We start from the raw sequence: 22,889 nt of genomic DNA on the forward strand, positions 1-22,889 counted from the left end.
TAAGGGCGCGGAATTTAAATGGATGTGATGTGGGGGGGGGGGTTTTATGTAAATACGTTGTGACCTGACGTAAACTACGTTTTATTTGAACGGCGCATGCGCCGTCCGTGAGGGTATCCCAGTGCGCATGCTCGAAATTAAACCGGAACAAGCCAATGCTTACAATGGTGACGTCATTCTACGCAAATCCCTATTCGCGAACGACTTACGCAAACGACGTAAAAAATTCAAAATTCGATGTGGGAAAGACGGCCATACTTAACATTGAGTACGCCTCATAATAGCAGGGGTAACTATACGCCGGAAAAAGCCGAACGCAAACGACGCAAAAAAATGCGCCGGCCGGACGTACGTTCGTGGATCGCCGTAACTAGCTAATTTGCATACTCAACACGGAATTCGACTGAAACGCCACCTAGCGGCCGGCGAAAAAAATGCATCTACGATCCGACGGCGTACTAAGACGTACGCCTGTCGGATCGATCCGAGATGCAGTCGTATCTTGTTTTGTAGATACAAAACAAAGATACGACGCGGGAAATTTTTAATTACGCGGTGTATCAATAGATACGCCGGCGTAATTCTTTTGTGGATCTGCCCCTATAAATTTTTCGCAAACCAGTCGATAAACGCTTATTGCGATTTTTTTTTTTTTACCAAAAATAGGTAGAAGATTACGTATCGGCCTAAACTGAGGAAAAAAATAAGTTTTTTTATATATTTTTGGGGGATATTTATTATAGCTAAAAGGAAAAAATATTGCATTTTTTTCAAAATTGGCGCTCTATTTTTGTTTATAGCGCAAAAAATAAAAACCGCAGAGGTGATCAAATACCACAAAAATAAATATTTCTCAGTCACCCTATGCCCAAAAGGGGCACAGGATGACCCTAGACCCCAGAGTCATTAGTGACGCTGGCACAGGAGTACCCCTCATCCTTCAAAAGTCTCTGGGTGTCATGGGTCATTCTGTTAGAGTGGCGATCTTCGATTTTTAGCGGGACTGCAATTTTGCGGCGGACAGGTCGGACACTTTTGATACTTTTTTGGGACCAGTTACATTTATACACCGATCAAATAGCCACTGATTATTGTATAAATGTCACTGGCAGGGAAGGGGTTAACACTAGGAAGCGATACAGCGGTTGTGTTCCCTAGGGAGGTGTTTTTTAACTGTGTGGGGGGATAGGGACTCCCCAGCTGTCCTTGTGTCCGCCTCCCCAGTGTTCCCTCCCCACTGTCCTCCTCCCCTTCCCAGCTGTGCCCGCCTTCTCCCCTTCCCAGCTGTGCCCGCCTTCTCCCCTTCCCAGCCGTGCCCGTCTCCTGAGCTGTCACTGTCCTTACAGGCTGAGCTGCCATGCTGACCTCCCCCGCAACAGCCGCGACGGAGGTCCTCTCTGGAGAGTCAGTCAGCACCCCAGCCCTGTGTGGGGTGGCATTCTTCAGCCCGTCGTGTTCCCTGGCCAGACTAGTGGGTTAGTCAGCGGCCGTGGCGGCGCCTCCTAGGCAGCAGTGCACCCAAGGCGGCTGCCTACTTTGCCTAGTGGGAGCGCGGCGCTTGGCTTTTCTTACTCGTGTTAATATTGAAGGACTTGGTACTCTTGAAATAACGGCCGTGCTTGACTTTTGTACATTAGTAGGTAGATTCAGGTACGTAGGTGCAAAGTTACGGCGGCGTAGCTTAGCCTGTTTAGGCTACGCCGCCGTAAATTAGCTAGGCTAGTGATGATTCTCAATATACTTGCCTGCTAATCTACGGCGGCGTAGCCTAAAGCGGGCGGGCGTAAGGGCGCCGAATTCAAATGACTTGGAGGGGGGCGTGTTTCATGGTAATGAGGCTTGACCTCACGTTTTTGACGTTTTTTTTTTCACTGCGCATGCGCCGGGCGCCTATATTTCCCAGCGTGCATTGCGGATACGTACGCCGCACGGGCCTATTGATTTCGACGTGGACGTAAACGGCGTAAATCCCGATTCGCGGACGACTTACGCAAACGACGTTAAAAATTTGAACCTCGCGGCGGGAACGGCGGCCATACTTTAACATTGTTATTCCACCTAATAGGTGGAATAACTTTAAGTCGCCTAAGGCCTTACGTAAACAGCGTAAATCGACTGCGGCGGCCGGGCGTACGTTCGTGAATCGGCGTACAAACTCATTTACATATTCTACGCCGGCTGCAATGGAAGCGCCACCTAGCGGCCATCCAAAATATTGCAACCTAAGATAGGACAGCGCAAGCCGTCGTATCTTAGATATGTTTAGGCGTATCTCTGTTTGAGCATACACTTAAACATAGGTCGGCGTAGATTCTGAGTTAGGCCGACTTATCTACTGATAAGCCGGCCTAACTCTACCTGAATCTACCTAAAGGATTTCTCAAGCTTGATAGCCCCCACTTGGGAGGGGGGGCACTTCCCCTGAGCACACCCAGTTGTGTGACATTAGCGAATTAATATTCGCTAATGTCTTCCTGTTTCTCCTCCTAGTCAATCAGGAAGCGGGTCCTGAGACCCGATTGGCCGGGAGTCCTTAGACCCGATTGGCCGGGAGTCCTTAGACCCGATTGGCTGGGAGTCCTTAGACCCGATTGGCCGGGAGAAGAAGCGATGCAGGGGGGAAGCCGCCGAAGCCGCGACCTGCATAGGGTAAGTGCGGGGCTGGCGACAGGGAAACAAAGTAGCGAACGACGGGGGGTGGTGTGTGGCTGGTAGTAAGGTTTGTTTGCCACCCCCCCCCCCCAAGAAAATTGAGCACCAGCCGCCACTGAAGGGGTTAAACACATCTAGTTGGTATTAAAGTATAACTAAAGGAAAGACTTTTTCTTTTTTACTTTAGAGTGGAGAGGGATTAGAGCACCTAACATAGAAAAGTGACAGCAGAGGGGTAGATTCACGTTGGACCGCGCAATGATACAGCGGCGCAGCGTATCGTCTTTACGCTACGCCGCCGTAACTTAGAGGAGCAAGTGCTGTATTCACAAAGCACTTGCTCCGTAAGTTGCGGCGGTGTAACGTAAAAGGGGCCGGCGTAAGCGCGCGTAATTCAAATGATACGGTAGGGGGCGTGGATCATTTAAATTAGGCGCGTTCCCGTGCCGAACGAACTGCGCATGCGCCGTCCCTAAAATTTCCCGACGTGCATTGCGGTAAATGACGTCGCAAGGACGTCATTGGTTTCGACGTGAACGTAAATGGCGTCCAGCGCCATTCACGGGCGACTTACGCAAACGATGTAAAATTTTCAAATCGCGACGCGGGAACGACGTCCATACTTAACATTGGCTGCGCCTCCTAATAGCAGGAGCAGCCTTCCGCTGAAAAAGCCTTAACGCAAACGACGTAAAAAAACGAACGCCGCGCGCACGTACGTTTGTGAATCGGTGTATCTAAGAAATTAGCATATTCTACACCGACAACAACGGAAGCGCCCCTAGCGGCCAAAGTTATATTGCACACAATTCTACGCCGCCGCAATCAAGTTACGTCGGCGGAGGAAGCCTATTTTTTCAGCGTAACTGCCTTTGTGAATCGGCGTAACGCTACGCGGGCGCGGAATTCAAATTACAGCGGCGTATCTGGAGATACGCCGCCGCAAAAGGTACCTGAATCTACCCCAGAGTCTGCTTATTTATTTTGTCGTTAACCTTTCAGTTTTTTTTTTTTGCTGTCTGTGCCCCCATTAGGCAGATTTACCATCTATAGTTGTCATGTTTACCATTATCAAGAAATGTGAAATAAAATATCACATTTTGGGTTGTCCCCAGAACAGAAACAGAGGGGAAATCTTCTAATGGGGACACTAATTCTGGTGTAGAGCAGGGATTCCCTCACTTTGGAAGGATTTCCTCTCACTTCCTGTTTGGCTGTGGCACAGGAAGTGAATGAAAATCTCAATAATGGGACACAGAAAAAAAAAACTCACAGGAATTATAACCCTCCCTTAATTTTTTTTTTTTAATTTTAGTTCTATTTTATCTAAGAGTTAATAAGTTGTTGTTGATGTTGTTTAGCATGTTACACATAAGGCCTTGCTCACAGAGGGGTAGATTCAGGTAGCAATTACGCCTGCGTATCCATAGATACGCAGCGTAATTGCTAAGTAGCACCGGCGTATCGACTTTCTGTATTCAGAAAGCTCGATACGCCAACTGTAGCCTAAGATATGACTGGCATAAGGTTCTTATGCCGTCGTATCTTAGGCTGCATTCTGACGCTGGCCGCTAGGTGGCGTTCCCGTAGTGGTCAGCATAGAGTATGCAAATTGCTTACTCACGCCGATTCACAAACGTACGCGCGCCCGGCGTTTGAGTTTTACGTTGTTTGCGTTCGTCGCTTTCTGCGTAAGGCTGCTCCTGCTATTAGGAGGCGCAGCCAATGCTAAGTATACACGTCGTTCCCGCGTCGCGATTTTTGAAATTTACGTTGTTTGCGTAAGTGAATCGTGAATGGCGCTGGACGCCATTTACGTTCACGTCGAAGCAAATGACGTCCTTGCGACGTCATTTACCGCAATGCACGTCGGGAAAGTTTCCCGACGGAGCATGCGCACTACGTTCGGCGCGGGAACGCGCCTAATTTAAATGATCCACGCCCCCTACGGGATCATTTAAATTACGCGCGCTTACGCCGGCCATTTTTACGAAACGCCCCCGCAAATTACAGAGCAAATGCTTTGTGAATGAAGCGCAGCACAAGTAATTTACGGAGGCGTAGCGTAAAAACGGTACGCTGCGCCTCCGTAGTAGTGCGCGCCCGTACCTGAATCTACCCCAGAGGGCATATGCCTGTGGAGGACAGTGTTTACCCTCACAGGGATGCATAGGTGTTCTCTATCCCCACACAGCCACTGCTTACAATGTGACATCTGCATACCTCACAACTTTACGACACGGTAATAAGGCACATCTATTAGCAAAAGTATGTAGGCATAGGAAACACCACCTACCACCAGCCCTTAAAAGAGAATTATACAAAAAAAAATAAAGATTTTTTTTACCAATACTATTCCTTTATACTGGCTTTTGGAATGTACAAATGCAGCAATTTAGAAATTGGATGAACGATTTTGCACTGGGAGACACTTTTTGAAAGCTAAAAAAGTGCATTTTATTTACAGTGCTTCACTTTTTCCAAATTGTGTTATGTTAAAGCGGTTGTATAGGTGTAGTGCCTATGTACTATATAGTACCGGTGCTATCTAAATTTATGTGTAGATCAGAGTGTAGTTCAACTCTGATCCTGATTGTTAGAGCAACTATGCGGTCTCTGTCTCAGCTTGGCTGTGCTGTGAGCCCATTCTGCTGTACTGGGGTGTTCTTCCAGCTCCGGTGCTGCAGGTGGCAGCAGTGGAGTCAAGGTTTGGGTGCCCTTTCCCAGTAGCCAATCACGGGGGGTTTGTCCTCGCTGTGCATGCTGGGACGGGGTATTTTTGGAGCAGACGCCATTGGTTCTGGGTCTTCTTCGTCGAGTGTGGCACCCACCTTTAGGGTGGCCACATGACGGCGCCCCGGCGTTATAGCCTACCTGGCCGGGGCGTGCGTGCCACGCAGTGTTCCTGGTTCCGGGACCATGTTGGCCCGGAGCATCTAAACCAGCGATGGGGAACCAGTGAGCGACTGGGTTCCCACCTTTGAGGATCCCAAGCTGTGTGCTGTTCGGTGGGGGAATCGGTCTGAGGAGCGCCATTGAGAGGCTGGCGGTCCAATAGGGCTTGTAAGAAGCCACCGGGGATCACAGGTAGCCGGACACTGCGGAAATGATCACCTGTCAGTCGGTACCTGGGCGACAAGTTAAAGGAGATCCAGACGTAACCCAATTAAGGAGGCATAACTCCAAGAATTCTACCCAAAGGGGACCTGTGGCAGAGGTATCTTCTGAGGCTCACCGAGGAGGGTCTGTGGCAGAGACTTTCTCCCAAGTTCAAGTTCACCAAGGAGGGCCTGTGGCAGAGACGTATTCCTACAATTGTCCGAGTGATACTCCGGCTGCCAGGTCAGTGAGAGAGGCCTGTCCGGGTACACTAACCCACTCCAGCGGGAGTGGTGCAGAGAAGTGTTACGCTTGGGAGCAGGACTGTTTCCTATGATTACGCCTGAATCTGCTATTCTCCTATCTTCTTCAGCTTTACTTTCCTCACCACAAGTTTACTGTTTTTATCCGGCTGGGTGATAAAGAGCACAGCAAAGAGCACCTGTCTGGACATTCCTTTTACTTCTACTAGATGTACTACACATCAATTACCCCTAGGAATTTCGGAGGAGCCAAGAGGTAACACGCCGCCCAAAAATCCAGCAGCTCCTCTGGGGGTAGTGCTACATAGGCAAATTTTTGATTTATTTTTCCTGGCACCTGTAAAAGAAAAAGCATAATGAGCTAGTATGCACCGCATATTAGCTCATTATGAAATACTTACCTTGGAACGAGGCGTAGGTACCGCTGCCGGTCCACGCCGAGGGAAATTATATTTCCCCTCGGCGTGTCTTCCGGGTATCGCGGCTCCAGCGATGTGAGTGGCTGGAGCCGCGATGTCGTCACTCCCGGCAAGGTCCGGCGTCTGCCGGGCCTTAAGCCAAAAATCCCCAGTGCACATGCGCCGCTGCATTCAGCGGCTAGTTGCGAGGGGAATATCTCCTAAACCGTAAAGGTTTAGGAGATATTTTTTTACCTACAGGTAAGCCTTATTATAGGCTTACCTGTAGGTAAAAGTAAAAAAAAAAACTATGCAACCACTTTTAAGGCATTTTCCAAAATGGGTTAAATTAATTATTTTTCCTCAAAATTCTACAAACAATACCCCATAATGACAACGTGAAAAGGTTTGCTGGAAATCTTTGCAAATTTATTCAAATTAACCACTTCAGCCCCGGACCACATTGCTGGTCAATGACCGGGCCCCTTTTTGCGATTCGGCACTGCGTCGCTTTAAATGACAATTGCGATGTCGTGCGACGTGGCTCCCAAACAAAATTGGCGTCCTTTTTTTCCCCCACAAATAGAGCTTTCTTTTGGTGGTATTTTATCACCTCTGCGGTTTTCATTTTTTTCGCTATTAACAAAAATATCGACAATTTCGAAAAAAAATGAATATTTTTTACTTTTTGCTGTAATAAATATCCCTAAAAATATATAAAAAAACATTTTTTTTCCTCAGTTTAGGCCGATACGTATTCTTCTACATATTTTTTGTAAAAAACATTGCAATACGCGTTTATTGATTGGTTTGCGCAAAAGTTATAGCGTCTACAAAATAGGGGATAGTTTTATGGCATTTTTATTAATATTTTTTTACTAGTAATGGCGGCGATCAGCGATTTTTATCGGTACTGCGACATTATGGCGGACACTTCGGACACTTTTGACACATTTTTGGGACCATTGGCATTTTTATAGTGATCAGTGCTATAAAAAGGCATTGATTACTATAAAAATGCCACTGGCAGGGATGGGGTTTACACTAGGGGGCGAGGAAGGGGTTAATTATGTTCCCTGTGTGTGTTCTAACTGAAGGGGGGGTGGGACTGACTAGGGGAAATGACTGATCGCTGTTCATACATTGTATGAACAGACGATCCGTCATTTCTCCCCCTGACAGGACCGGGAGCTGTGTGTTTACACACACAGCTCCCGGTTCTTGCTCTGTAACGAGCGATCATGGGTGCCCGGCGGTGATCGCAACTGCCGGGCACGAGCGTCGGCACCAGGGGCGAGCGGGGGGTGCGCGCGCCCCTATTGGCTGAAATGCGAGATGACGTATAGCTACGTGATCCGAGCCGATCCGTAGTGATCCGTATAACTGCGGTGGCTGGTCGGCTAGTGGTTAAAAAAACTAAAAAATTCCATGAACAGAAGTATTCACACCCTTTGCCATGACACTCAAAATTGAGCTCAGGTGCCTCCTGTTTCCACTGATCATCCTTGAGATGTTTCTACAACTTGATTGAAGTCCACCTGTGGTAAATTCAGTTCATTGGGAAAGGCACGCAGCTGTCTATATAAGGTCCCACAGCTACCAGTGCATGTCAGAGCACAAACCAAGCCATGAAGTCCAAGGAATTGTCTGTAGACCTCTAAAACAGGATTGTATGGAGGCACAGATCTGGGGAAGGGTACAGAAAAAGTTCTGCAGCATTGAAGGTCCCAATGAGCACAATGGTCTCCATCATCTGTAAATGAAAGATGTTTGGAACCACCAGGACTCTACCTAGAGCCGGCCGCCTGGCCAAACTGAGCGATCGGGGGAGAAGAGCCTTAGTCAGGGAGGTGACCAATAACCCAATGGTCACTCTGACAGAGCTCCAGTGTTTCTCTATGGAGAGAGGAGAACCTTCCATAAGAACAACCATCTCTGCAGCACTCCACCAATCAGGCTTGTATGGTAGAGTGGCCAAACGGAAGCCACTCCTCCTTCACTCCACTAAAAGGCACATTAAAGCCCATCTGGAGTTTGCCAAAAGGCACCTGAAGGATTCTCAGACGGATCATGAGAAACAAAATTCTCTGGCCTGATGAAACAAAGATTGAACTCTTTGGCAAGCGTCATGTCTGGAGGAAACCAGGCACCATCCCTACAGTGAAGCATGGTGGTAACAGTATCATGCTGTGGTTTTTTTTTAGTGGCAGGATCTGGGAGACTACTCAGGATCGAGGAAAAGATGAATAGAGCAATGTACAGAGACATCCTTGATGAAAACCTGCCCCAGAGTGCTCTGGACCTCAGACTGGGGCAAAGGTTCATCTTTCAACAGGACAACTATGCCAAGCACACAGCCTAGATAACAAAGCAGTGGCTATGGCACAACTCTGTGAATGTCCTTGAGTGGCCCAGCCAGAGCCCAGACTTGAACCCAAATGAACATCTCTGTAGAGATCTGAAAATGGCTGTTCACCGACGCTCCCCATCCAACCTGATGGAGCTTGAGAGGTCCTGCAAAGAAGAATGGAAGAAACTGCCCAAAAATAGATGTGCCAAGCTTGTAGCATCATATTTAAAAAGACTTGAGGCTGTACCGTATTTATCGGCGCACTTTTTTGCCCTGAAAATCAGGGCAAAATCGTGGGTGCGCGATATACGCCGATACCCGCTTTCCCGCGCCGAGTTTGAATACTGCACCGGCATATACTGAGCGCAGTACACTCGTGTATAGTCGGGCAGGCTCGGCTCCTCCCGCGCTCACGTCCGCGAGAGTAGCCGAGCCTGCCCGACTATACACGAGTGTACTGCGCTCGGTATATGCCGGCGCAGTATTCAAACTCGGCGCGGGAAAGCGAGGATCGAGCGGGGTGGACGCCGCAGAAGGACGCCGGACCCGACGAAGAGGACACCCAAAGCCGCAGACGGACGCCGGACCCGACGAGGCCGCCGATGGCCGCCGCGCAAGACACCAAAACTGTAAGTACTAAAATCTTTTTTTACAGGAATGTCGGGTCCACTTTAGGGGTGCGCGCTATACGCCGGAGCGCGCAATACCCCGATAAATACGGTAATTGGTGCCAAAGGTGCTTCACTAAAGTATTGAGCAAAGGCTGTGAATTCTTATGTACATGGGATTTTTTTCATTTTTTATTTTTAATAAATTTGCAAAGATTTCAAACAAACTTCTTTCACGTTGCCATTATGGGGTATTGTTTGTAGAACTTTGAAGAAAATAATTAATTGAATCCATTTTGGAATAAGGCTGTAACATAACAAATTGTGGAAAAAGTGAAGCGCTGTGAATACTTTCCGGATGCACTGTACACATATATAGAACAGAGCAAAATAAGGGACAAATGAGGAGGAAAAAGAGACGGAGGGACTTTTTTACAAATCGGGGACAGTTGGGAGCTATACATTTGTGCCGGTGCAGGTGACTCCAAACGCATCCTGGATAGCCATGGGTAAACACAACCATCCATGGGCATACGGTTATGTTCTCCCTAAAAGTAAAGCTTCAGATGTTAGAAAGTAACAGCTTCCTTTGGAGGCTTGCCACACTATTGTCAGATTGCATGGTAAGTACGAATCTTATTGGTATTCTGATGTGTGGATATTCTCTTTACTGCAGGGTGAAAGAGACGGAACTGTTTGAAAGATGGAAGAGCCTTCAGATCTGCAAGTGGGAGATGAATGGGACTGAAGCCAACACTTTCAAGTAAGTTGGGTATGCTCCAACCATCAAGGGCACATGGGGCCAGATTCAGGTACAATTGCGCCCGTGTAACGTAAGCCGTTTACGTTACACCGCCGCAAGTTTTCAGTTTTAGTGCCCGATCCACAAAAAAATTACCTGGAAACTTGCGGCGGTGTATCGTAAATACGTCCGGCGCAAGGCGGTCCAAATCGAATGGGCGGGTACAATTTAAATTAGGCGCGCTCCCGCGCCGGACCTACTGCGCATGCTCCGTTTCGTAACTCCCGCCGTGCTTTGCGCGAAGTGACGTCATTTTTTCGAACGGCGACGCGCGTAGCGTACTTCCGTATTCCTGGACGTGTTACGCAAACGACGTGAAATTTTAAATTTCGACGCGGGAACGACGGCCATACTTTAGACAGCAATACGTTTGCTGACTAAAGTTAAGGCACCCAAAACGACGACTAACTTTGCGACGGGAAACTAGACTACGGCGGCGACGTAGCGAACGTGAATAACCGTCGTGGATTGCCGTAACTCCTAATTTGCATACCCGACGCTGGTTTAGGACGCGAACTCCCCCCAGCGGCGGCCGCGGTACTGCATCCTAAGATCCGACAGTGTAAAACAATTACACCTGTCGGATCTTAGGGATATCTATGCGTAACTGATTCTAAGAATCAGTCGCATAGATACTCTGAGAGATACGACGGAGTATCTGAGATACTCCGTCGTATCTCCTTTGTGAATCTGGGCCATGGTATTTCCCTCAGAGATTGGAAAATCTCAGTGTGAGTGGAGTCTGGCCATTGACTTGTTTGTAAAGAAAAGGGAAGAACGAAAGTGCCACGTGTGTACCAGTTTTAACATCGAAAAGCACCAGTGTGGGCCTCCCTGTTAGGCCTTGTACACACCACAGGACATGTCCGATGAAAACGGTCCGCGGACCGTTTTCATCGGACATGTCCGCTCGGAGATTTCGGTCTGATGGCCGTACACACCATCAAACCGAAATCCCAGCAGACAGAGAATGCGGTGACGTAGACGACACCGACGTTCTCTATCGCGCGAGTTCAATGCTTCCACGCATGCGTCGAATCAATTCGACGCATGCGCGGGATTTCGGTCCGCTGGTTAGACGTACTAACCAGCGGACATGTCCGACGGACAGCTCTCCAGCGGACAAGTTTCTTAGCATGCTAAGAAACTTTTGTCCGCTGGAAATCTGTCCGCTAGCCTGTACACACGATCGGATCTGTCCTCTGAAACTGGTCCGCGGACCAGTTTCAGCGGACATGTCCGGTCGTGTGTACGAGGCCTTAAAGGAGACGTATGGCCAAAAGGTTTGTGGGCATCTGATCACCTCACCTCTGTGACCTTGATGGACATCTCAATTTTCGAAGTTAAAAATGTAATAAAAAAACGAATTCCTCGTGACACAAAGGCGACTTGATCTTTTTTTAACTCATTTGTGCCCAAAGGTCATTAACTAGAAGCTCAGACCAAATTTTTTCATACCTCTGTAACTTAACTATAATTAACATACCTAAATTACTTGTATACATAAGTTTTAAGGGCGTATATAGTTTTTATTTGGTAAACTGTTTTGTTTTTTACTAGAAAAACCTTCTTTGTTTTTCTTATAGGCTAACAAATTCTCAAATGTATTTTATTTTTTTAATAGTGCAACTGTATCTGAGAGTTGCATTATTAAAAAGATGGCACAGTGCATGAGCACTGCCATGGTCATCTGTGGGCTCAAGGCGTTTATTTTTGTCAGTAGAGCCTACAGAGCTACCGGTTATCACAGGTTTCACTGAATAGGAACCTCACTGACTGGTTCCTGAATGTCAGTGGGGCCCTGGCTGGTAGCCAGGATTGAGAGTCAACAGCTGCGCAAAATGGGAAGAGGAGGAAGTAAAATAACATGTCTTCAGCATGGGGCATCGTGACAGAGAATGGTAATATACAGATTGTAGACCCGAAGGAGATAATGTTATGTCTTTAATTAAAAAACATTTTTTAGTCTTGCATCACTTCCACCAAAATTGAAAAAAAATTGGAATTTGAAAAGTGAACCCTGACTTTGAGCCTAAACATTCTACTCTGCTAAGAGTTGTGCTTTTTACTAAATTACTTATTACTAAATTATGTTGATAAAAAGTTGCAGAAAATTTTATTTTTGTAATATTTTTTCTCTCTTTTTTCAGCCAAAACCTATGAAATGTAACCAAATACAGGTGAAACTCGAAAGATTTCAATATCGTGCAAAAGTTCATTTATTTCACTAATGCAACTTAAAAGTTGAAACTAATATATGAGAGAGACTCATTACAGGCAGGGCAAGATAGTTCAAGCCGTGATTTGTCATAATTGTGATGATTATGGCTTACAGCTCATGAAAACCCCAAATCTCAGAAAATTAGAATATTGTGAAAAGGTGCAATATTCTAGGCTCAAATAGGTAGATTCACAAAGAGTTAGGCCGGCTTATCAGTAGATAAGCCGACCTAACTCTGAATCTACGCCGCCGTATGTTTAAGCGTATGCTCAAACAGAGATACGCTTAAACATATCTAAGATAGGCCAGCTTGCGCCGTTCTATCTTAGATTGCAATGTTTCTGTTGGCCGCTAGATGGCGCTTCCATTGTGGCTGGCGTAGATTATGTAAATGAGGGGATACGCCGATTCACGAATGAACGCAAACGTACGCCAGGCCTATGCCGTCGAATTACGTCGTTTCCGTAAGGGATAGGCCGCCTAAAGTTAGATCTATGCTCTAGTGGACTAGTAATGTTAAAGTATGGCCGCCGTTCCCGCCGCGAGGTTCGAATTTTTTACGTCGTTTGCGCAAGTCGTCCGCGAATCGGGAGTTACGTCGTTTACGTCCACGTCGAAATCAATTGGCCCGTACGGCGTACTTAGTCGCAATGCGCCCTGGGAAATGTAGTCACCCGGCGCATGCGCAGTGTAAAAAAAAGTCAAAAAACGTGAGGTCAAGCCTCATTTCCATACAACACGCCCCCCTCCAAGTCATTTGAATTAGGCGCCCTTACGCCCGCTCGTTCGAGGCTACGCCGCCGTAGATTAGCAGGTAAGTGGTTTGAAAATCACTACTAGCCTAGTTAATTTACGGCGGTGTAGCCTAAACAGGCTAGGCTAGGCCGACCTAAAGTTAAGCCCATGTACGTGAATCTACCTAAAAGTGTCCCACTCTAATCAGATAATTAAGCCAAAAAGGGTTCATGAGCCTTTAAATGGTCTCTCAGTCTGGTTCAGTAGGAATCACAATCATGGGAAAGACTGCTGACCTGACAGTTGTGCAGAAAACCATCATTGACACCCTCCATAAGGAGGGAAAGCCTCAAAAGGTAATTGCAAACGAAGTTGGATGTTCCCAAAGTGCTGTATCAAAGAAAGTTATGTGGAAGGGAAAAGTGTGGAAGAAAAAGGTGCACAAGCAGCAGGGATGACCGCAGCCTGGAGAGGATTGTCAGGAAAGGGCCATTCAAAAGTGTTGGGGACTTTCACAAGGAGTGGACTGAGGCTGGAGTCAGTGCATCAAGAACCACCACACACAGACGGATCCTGGACATGGGCTTCAAATGTCGTATTCCTCTTGTCAAGCCTCCTGAACAAAAAACAACGTCAGAAGCGTCTTACCTGGGCTAAAGAAAAACACACCTGGTCTGGTGCTCAGTGGTCCAAAGTCCTCTTTTCTGATGAGAGCAAATTTTGCATCTCATTTGGAAACCAAGAAGCCTGAATATGGAGGAAGAATGGAGAGGCACACACTGCAAGATGCTTGAAGTCCAGTGTGAAGTTTCCATGGTCTGTGTTGATTTGGGGAGCCGTGTCATCTGCTGGCGTTGGTCCGCTGTGCTTCATTAAGTCCGGGGTCACCGCAGCCGTCTACCAGGAGATTTTGGAGCACTTCATACTTCCTTCCACAGACAAGCTCTATGGGGATGCTGACTTCATTTTCCAGCAGGACTTGGCACCTCCCGAACACTGCCAAAAGCACCAAAACCTGGTTCAATGATCGTGGGATTACTGTGCTTGATTGGCCAGCAAACTTGCCTGACCTGAACCCTATAGAGAATCTATGGGGCATTGCCAAGAGAAAGATGAGAGACATGAGACCGAACAATGCAGAAGAGCTGAAGGCCGCTATTGAAGCATCCTGGTCTTCCATAACACCTGAGCAGTGCCACAGGCTGATCGCTTCCATGCCACGCCGCATTGAGGCAGCAATTGCTGCAAAAGGGGCCCAAACCAAGTACTGAGTACATATGCATGCTTCTACTTTTCAGAGGTCCGATATTGTTCTATGTACAATCCTTGTTTTATTGATTGCATGTAATATTCATATTTTCTGAGATTGTGGATTTGGGGTTTTCATGAGCTGTAAGCCATAATCATCACAATTATGACAAATCACGGCTTGAACTTTCTTGTGTAGCGCTCCCTTACTTTCAGTATGGGCACTACGCTAAAGTTAGTGGGGAATGGGAGAGTTATTTTGCTCCCATTCACAATTTGTTAAATTGCAGGGCTGCTGTCCTTTCAGAACTAGCTTGTAGGTCAGTCTGCGCTTAAGGTGTGCGTTTTCACCTCTGGGCGGCAGTTGGCGCTAGAAGGGTTCTGGCGGAGCCACCTTTGCCCAGCAGCCAATTAGAGGAGTTTTTCCCTCGTTGGGCGTGCTGGGGAAGGGTATATCTGGGGCAGACGCCATTGATTCGAGGTCCTTTTCGCGGGGTCCGAGTTCCAGGTGCGGCATCCACCTTCAGGGTTTGCGCATCCATGGACCCCGCCACCATGGCCTACCTGGCCGGAGTTGCGCAACATGCGGAGCTCCATCCTGATGTGAAAAAGGGGCCCGAGCGACTTGCTGGGTCCCAACCTTTGCTAAGAGGATCCTAAGCTGAGAGCTGTGCGGTGGGGAATCGGCTCAGGGAGAACCCGGAGAGAAGTTATCCAGGAGGCCTGAACGAACCATCGGGGATCTGGTCACTACGATACTGACAGGTACATTGCAGCTGTCAACTGGTGGCTTTAACTGAATTTACTGGGAGGATTCGCTCAATCCAATAATTGCACCCTAAATCGCTAGGCCTGTGGCAGAGGTCCAGAGTCAGGCCTGTGGCAGAGGTCTGTTCCTCCCAGCGATTTGCAAGTGACACTTCGGCTGCCAGGCTTGTGGCCGAAGTCTGTCCGGGGGCACTTTACCCACTCTGGCTAGAGTGGCGACGAACTGATCTCATTATTACTAAGAGCAGGACTGCTCTTCTTCAAATCCAAGGCCTGATACTAAAGTTGTTCTTATGCTTCATCAATCTTTCCTGTCTTGTCTTATGTTGATGTTGGCCATGTTGGGCCTTGGAATAAAGCATTGAAGAAAACCCAATTGATGACTGGACCTTCGCTCATTGCCTCAACTCACTAGTATCACCCCTAGACACCCTGCAAGGTAACTCAATACGCCGATCCCACAAACAACCAGCGGCTCCTGCAGGGGTAGCGCTACACTTGCTTTGCATGTAATGAGTCTCTCTCATATATTAGTTTCACCTTTTAAGTTGCATTAGTGAAATAAATGAACTTTTGCACAATATTCAAATTGTTCAAGTTTCACCTGCCATACTAAAAACTAGGGTTGTCCCGATACCACTTTTTTAGGACCGAGTACAAGTAACGATACTTTTTTTCAAGTAGTCGCCGATACCGAATACCGATACTTTTTTTAAATGTGTCCCCAAATGCAGCCATGTCCCCCCCATATGCAGCCATGTCCCCCACATATGCAGCCATGTCCCTCTAGCCATGTCCCTCACATATGCAGCCATGTCCCTCTAGCCATGTCCCTCACATATGCAGCCATGTCCCTCTAGCCATGTCCCTCACATATGCAGCCATGTCCCTCTAGCCATGTCCCTCACATATGCAGCCATGTCCCTCTAGCCATGTCCCTCACATATGCAGCCATGTCCCTCTAGCCATGTCCCTCACATATGCAGCCATGTCCCTCTAGCCATGTCCCTCACATATGCAGCCATGTCCCTCTAGCCATGTCCCTCACATATGCAGCAATGTCCCTCACATATGCAGCCATGTCCCTCACATATGCAGCCATGTCCCTCTAGCCATGTCCCTCACATATGCAGCCATGTCCCTCACATATGCAGCCATGTCCCTCACATATGCAGCCATGTCCCTCTAGCCATGTCCCTCACATATGCAGCAATGTCCCTCTAGCCATGTCCCTCGATGCAGCGGCGCGATGCGGCGGCAGCGGCGGGGGGGGGAAAGGGGGGGAAGTATTCTATTTAGGTATCGGGGGTATTTGCGCGAGTACGAGTACTCCCGCAAATACTCGGTATCGGTCCCGATACCGATACTGGTATCGGTATCTGGACAACCCTACTAAAAACACAAGTGCCATACTAAAAACACATTGGGTCACCCCAAAGTGAGTTACTGTGGCATGCCTGGGCTGGACTGCTACTCCAGGGCAATGAGTACCACAGGCTTTTTTCTCCAAAACCCAATGCAAGCGCCATCTTGTCACTGCGCACATGATGGAAGTATACATTTATTAAACTGTTTCCTAAGACATTTTGCATTTTACTATAGATATGTAACATGTGCTGCTCTTGTGTTTTGCTCCAGAAATGCACTCTCCAGATGTTGCAATGCACCTTCTTTCCTTTTCACCACCCAGAAGAACACGCCACTCGGGACAAAACTCCGATATGAAGTTGACACCAGTGGTATATTCCAGATCAGCCCTGAAATCTTCAATATATTCCCCAAGGTATCTTAGAATGTCTGCAGTGTCAGACTGCACACGGTAATATATACTCTCTGTGACGTTTTCATTGACCTATTAAGGAAGAACTCCAGGCTCATGTGCCGTTGGGTCTATCATGATGTTTGTCATGTCTTATTTCACATAGGAGATGCCTTATTCCCGCTCCCAGTTTAAGAAGTGTGCTGTGGTGGGCAATGGAGGGATACTGAAAAAAAGCAAATGTGGAAAAGAAATAGACGGTGCAGATTTTGTCTTCAGGTAATTTATATTCAAATTGTTCCCATTTTTGCCTTGGCCCTCAGTGTTGTGTGTGTACATCCAAAGCCTCAAGAATTATATCCATGGTCTTTTATATATCCTACTTCAATAACATGGAATCTGATTAGTTCAAACCAAGGCCCGCTAATTGTAGAGCCCCCTCCATGCATATTGTATGCAGAGCAACCACCAGGAGTACTATGCCTACCATTGAAACAAATGATGGGGCACTGTTCTTCCCACTGTTACCAACAACAGAGCACTATTTATTCCATTGACACTTCAACAATGGGGTACTATTTCTCACACTGTCACCAACAATGGGGAACTATTGCTCCCACTGACGCCAACTTTGGGGCACTATTGCTCCCCCTGATGCCAATGATGGGGATCTTTTCCTCCCACTGATACCAACAATAGGGAACCATTCCTTCCACTCACACCAAAGATGGGGCTCTATTCTTTCCACTGTCACCAACAGAAGGGCACTATTACTTCCACTGATACCAACAATAAGGCACTATTCTTCCCACTGATACCAACAATAAGGCACCATTCCTTCAACCATTCGATGGGGTACTATTTCTCACACTCAATGAGGCACTATTCCTTCAACTGACACAAACGTTGGGGCACTATTCCTCCCACTGATGAAAATGATGCCTTCCAGTGACACCAACAATAGGGCAATATTCCTCCCTCTGATACCAACAATAAGGCTCCATTCCTTTCACTCAAGACCAAAGATAGGGAACCATTCTTTCCAATGACACCAACAATGGGGTACTATTTTACTCACTGAAACCAAATATGAAGCACTAATCCTCCCACTGACACCAACAATGGGACACTATATTTCCCACCGACACTACTATGGAGCACTAATGATCCATAGCTCCCAACTGTCCCTGATTTCGAGGGACTGTCTCTGATTTGGAGCAATGTCCCTCTGTCCCTCTTTCCTCCTCATTTTTCCCTCATTTTGGTCCAAACCATATAGTTGTATATACTGTAAAATGCACTTTTTATCTTTCAAAAAGTATTTCCCAGTGCTAAACCTTTCATCCAATTTCTAAATTGCTGCATTTGTAAATTTCAAAAGTCAATATAAAGCAACAGTAGTGGTAAAAAAAAGTCCTTGTGGATTTAATTAACCTTTTTTTGGGTTAATTTACCTTTAAGGGGGTGTGGCAGGGGCGTGTCCTATGCCTACATACGTTTGTTAGTAGGTGTCCCTCATTCCCATTTCAAAATAGTGGGAGGTGTGCTAATCCTCCCTATAACACTGAGGCCCCGTACACACATCCGAGAAACTCGACGGGCAAAACATATCGTTTTGCTCTTCAAGTTTTTTGTGAAGCCGCCGAGGATCTCCAAGTTTCCTCATTGACTAACGAGGAAATAGAGAACATGTTCTCTATTTGGCCTGACGAGATCCTCGTCGGTTTCCTCGGCCAAAAGTGTACACACGACCGGGTTTCTCGGCAGAATACGGCTCCGATCGAGTTTCTGGCTGAATTCTGCCGAGAAACTTGGTCGTGTGTACGGGGCCTAACAGTGGAGCTCTATTCTTCCCACTGACACCAACCATGGGCTCTTTTCCTTCCACTGACGCCAACCATGGGCTCTGTTCCTCCCACTGATGCCAACCATGGGCTCTGTTACTCCCACTGAGGCCAACCATGGGCCCTGTTCCTCCCACTGAAGCCAACCATGGGCTCTGTTCCTCTCACTGACACAACTATGGGCTATGGTCCTCCCACTGACACAACCATGGGCTCTTTTCCTCCCACTGACACAACCATGGGCTCTTTTCCTCCCACTGACACAACCATGGGCTCTTTTCCTCCAACTGACACAACCATGGGCTCTGTTCCTCTCACTGACACCACCATGGGCTCTGTTCCTCCCACTGACGCCAACCATGGGCTCTGTTCCTCCCACTGACGCCAACCATGGGCTCTGTTCCTCCCACTGATGCCAACCATGGGCTCTGTTCCTCCCACTGACGCCAACCATGGGCTCTGTTTCTCCCACTGATGCCAACCATGGGCTCTGTTTCTCCCACTGACGCCAACCATGGGCTCTGTTCCTCCCACTGACGCCAACCATGGGCTCTGTTCCTCCCACTGATGCCAACCATGGGCTCTGTTCCTCCCACTGACGCCAACCATGGGCTCTGTTCCTCCCACTGATGCCAACCATGGGCTCTGTTTCTTCCACTGATGCCAACCATGGGCTCTGTTTCTCCCACCGACACCAACAATGGGCTCCTCTGTTTCTCCCACCGACAGTATTAACTATTTTCTACTTGCACAAATTAGCAGAACCTTCTATAATCTCCCTTTAACCGTGTGTTAATTTTTGTGATTTAAGGTGCAATTTACCTCCCATCTCTGAAAAATATGTATCAGATGTCGGTATGAAGACAGATGTGGTGACAATCAACCCGAGCATTATAACAGAGAGGTCAGAAATTATCATGCATTTCTTTATTATGAGTATTTATATAGTGCCGCCCGTTTAGGAATTGTGCAAACACATCAATCTGTGGCTTCAAGGAGCTTACGATCGAAGGTCCCTATCCCACATGCATATATACATGCGTAACACATACTAGGGCCAAGTTGGAATAGGGATAATTAATCTATTAGCATATCTTTGGAGTTTAAGTGGGGACACTAGTTCTTAGGGCCTGGGGAGGGGGGGGGGGGCATTGGATTCCCTTAATTTGCATAGATTTCCTCTCACTTCCTGTTTGGCTATGGGGGCAGGAAGTGAAGGGAAATCTCTGCAATGGGACAGGGATGGTAAAAAATAAACTGTCAGGGGCTCTAACCCTCCCTTACTCTATCCAAATGATTGGCGAAAATAACTTGTTATGGGTGGGCTATCTGCAGACACCATCATTGTCATGAATAGGCAAAGTTTTATTGTCCCTATAAGCAGTGGCAATGCATCCATAGTGGGCGCAGGAGTGCCGCCCCCTCTCTTCTGCACCCATCAATAGATAGAAATATGCATTGCATGAATCTATCTATTGTCGCCGCTGCCGTCCACTATTCAGGTGTCCGGTCCCCTGTTGAGCGACGCCCATCTGAATTACAGCGGTGGGGGTGTTTTGGAAGTGTCTGATTAGAGCCAGAGGCTCTAATAGGCTTCGTGATTAGAGCCTGTGGGCTCTAATCGGCTTCCAAATGGTTAACCTGAGAGCGCACGGCTGTGAGTGAGTGAATGAGTGAGTGAAAAACTTATAGAGTGCAACACTTGCGAACTGAATCGCCTCTGGGCGCTGTTTCCATTCCTTCTGTAAGGAAACCCTTTACCTCAGAAGAGATGAGTTTTAATCATTCTCCTGAAGGCCAAGTGGTCCGACTCCAGTCGGATGGTGGTTGGTAGTGCATTCCACAGTCGAGGTCCTTGAACAGCAAATCTCCGATCAGCTGTGCGTTCCCTGGTTAAACCATGCTGTGTTAGGGAATCGCTTCCCTAAAACTGACCCGCCTCTCAGCCAATCAGGTTCACCGGGTCTGGTTACCGGTCACCTGATTGGCTGAAGTGGCAGGCTTGGAAGGACGAGAGGAGGAGCGGGGACGGAAGAAGAGTCTTCCTCATCGAGGAAGAAATGGAGGATACAGCTCGCCACCTGCCACCGTCACCCGCTGCCGACCTGAGACAAGGTAAGGGCAGGGTAGATGGCGGGCATGAGGGGGGCAACATTTGGGGCACTGTGGCAACACTTGAGTCACACTGGCAGCTTTGGGCACCCTGGCGGCATTTGGCACATGGCACACTGGCAGAATTTGGTGGGCACAGTTGCAGTATTTGGTGGGCACAGTTGCAGCATTTGGTGGGCACAGTTGCAGCATTTAGTGGTCACAGTGGCAGCATTTGGTGGGCACACTGGCAGCATTTGGCACAGAGACAGTGGGCCAGATTCAGGTAGGGGCGCGCAAAACTGCAGCGGCGTAACGAATGACATTTACGTTACGCCTCCGCAAGTTTTACGGGCAAGTGCTTGATTCACAAAGCACTTGCCTGTAAAGTTGCGGCGGCATAGCGTAAAAGGGGCCCGCGTAAGCGCGCGTAATTCAAATGATCCCGTAGGATCATTTAAATTAGGCGCTTCCCGCGCAGAACGTACTGCGCATGCGCCGTCCCAAAAATTTCCCGACGTGCATTGCGGTAATTGAAGTCGCAAGGACGTCATTGGTATCGACGTGAACGTAAATGGCGTCCAGCGCCATTCACGGACAACTTACGCAAACGACGTCAAATTTTCAAATCGCGACGCAGGAACGACGTCCATACTTAACATTGGCTGCGCCTCCTAATAGCAGGAGCAGCCTTACGACGAAAACGACGTACGCAAACGATGTAAAAAACTACCGCCGGGCGCATGTACGTTCGTGAATCGGCGTAAGTATGTAATTTGCATACTCTACGCTGACATCTATGGGAGCGCCACCTAGCGGCCAGCGTCAGAATGCACCCTAAGATACGACGGCGTAAGAGACTTATGCCAGTCGTATCTTAGGCTAAAGTCGGCGTATCTAGCTTTCTGAATACAGAAAGTAGATACGCAGCGTAATTGCTAAGTAGCGCCGGCGTATCTATGGATACGCAGGCGTAATTGCTCTCTGAATCTACCCCAGTGTTTGATGGCACAGTGGCAGCTTTCGATGTGTTTTTTTATTCTTTTCAGTTTATTTGCACTCCCCCCCCCCCCCCCCCCCACATTTTTTAGCACCAGCCGCCACTGCCTATAAGACTAATAAAGGCTGGACGCTAATGACTGTTCCTTGGATTTCAGGTTCCACAAGCTGGAGAAATGGCGAAAACCTTTCTACGACGTGCTACAGGGCTACGAGAACGCCTCCATCCTCCTCCCTGCTTTCTACAACACCCGAAACACAGATGTGTCCATCCGAGTCAAGTACGTCTTGGATGACTTTGAGTCCCAGCAGTCCGTCTACTATTTCCATCCCCAGTATCTCATCAACGTCTCCCGTTTCTGGCTCATCCAAGGTGTGCGTGCGAAACGCATCAGCAGCGGACTGATCCTGGTAACAGCCGCTCTGGAGCTGTGTGATGAGGTCCACCTCTACGGATTTTGGGGCTTCCCTATGAACCCATCAGGGGTCTTTATTACCCACCACTACTATGACAACGTGAAGCCTCGACCGGGTTTCCACGCCATGCCTTCGGAAATCTTCAACTTCATCCATATGCACAGTAAGGGCATCTTACGCGTACACACGGGCACGTGCAGCTAGGAGTCGGCCTCTGCACATGCCATGGATATGCCGCTTTTGGAACTGAAATTATGCAATAATTGATTTGAGCAAACTTCATAGGATAAGGCCTCCAGGCGGTCTGGCTCTCGCCAGCGCTGCCATCTAAGACTTGCGTCAGTGTTAAAGATCACGAAAAAGCAAAAACCGAAAATAATCCATCGCCATCAGCACTGGTTGGACAGCTACAAATCGACAAAGCACATAAAACTACATAGCACACACTGTATGTACCAGCATCTGCCATGAAAGCTTCTACAATACCATGTCAGGTCGGGATAGGAAAGGGAAGGACAATAATGAGGAAGAAGAATTCCTACTTTTTGGCAACTTTCATACCATAAGGTGGGGCAGTGAAATAACCATCTTTAAAAGTAGAATTTAACATACTATATGGGCAAATGTTTGTGGCA

At 47.8% G+C, this 22,889-nt stretch overlaps 1 protein-coding gene across 2 annotated transcripts in view; it reads left to right on the top strand.

The window, feature by feature from the left end:
* ST8SIA5 (ST8 alpha-N-acetyl-neuraminide alpha-2,8-sialyltransferase 5) overlaps positions 1 to 22,623 on the top strand; it is a 125,908-nt gene extending 103,285 nt beyond the window's left edge. For both annotated transcript variants that reach the window (XM_040336318.1, XM_040336326.1), the window contains 5 exons: positions 10,047 to 10,133; positions 16,783 to 16,927; positions 17,070 to 17,182; positions 19,559 to 19,651; positions 21,996 to 22,623. In XM_040336318.1, the coding sequence (XP_040192252.1) occupies positions 10,047 to 10,133; positions 16,783 to 16,927; positions 17,070 to 17,182; positions 19,559 to 19,651; positions 21,996 to 22,458 (901 nt within the window). In that variant the 3' untranslated portion in view covers positions 22,459 to 22,623. The remainder of the gene's footprint in view (positions 1 to 10,046; positions 10,134 to 16,782; positions 16,928 to 17,069; positions 17,183 to 19,558; positions 19,652 to 21,995) is intronic.
* The last annotated feature ends 266 nt before the right edge of the window (positions 22,624 to 22,889 follow it).

Source organism: Rana temporaria, chromosome 1 (genome assembly GCF_905171775.1).
Source record: "Rana temporaria chromosome 1, aRanTem1.1, whole genome shotgun sequence".
In the NCBI taxonomy this organism is placed as follows: domain Eukaryota; kingdom Metazoa; phylum Chordata; class Amphibia; order Anura; family Ranidae; genus Rana; species Rana temporaria.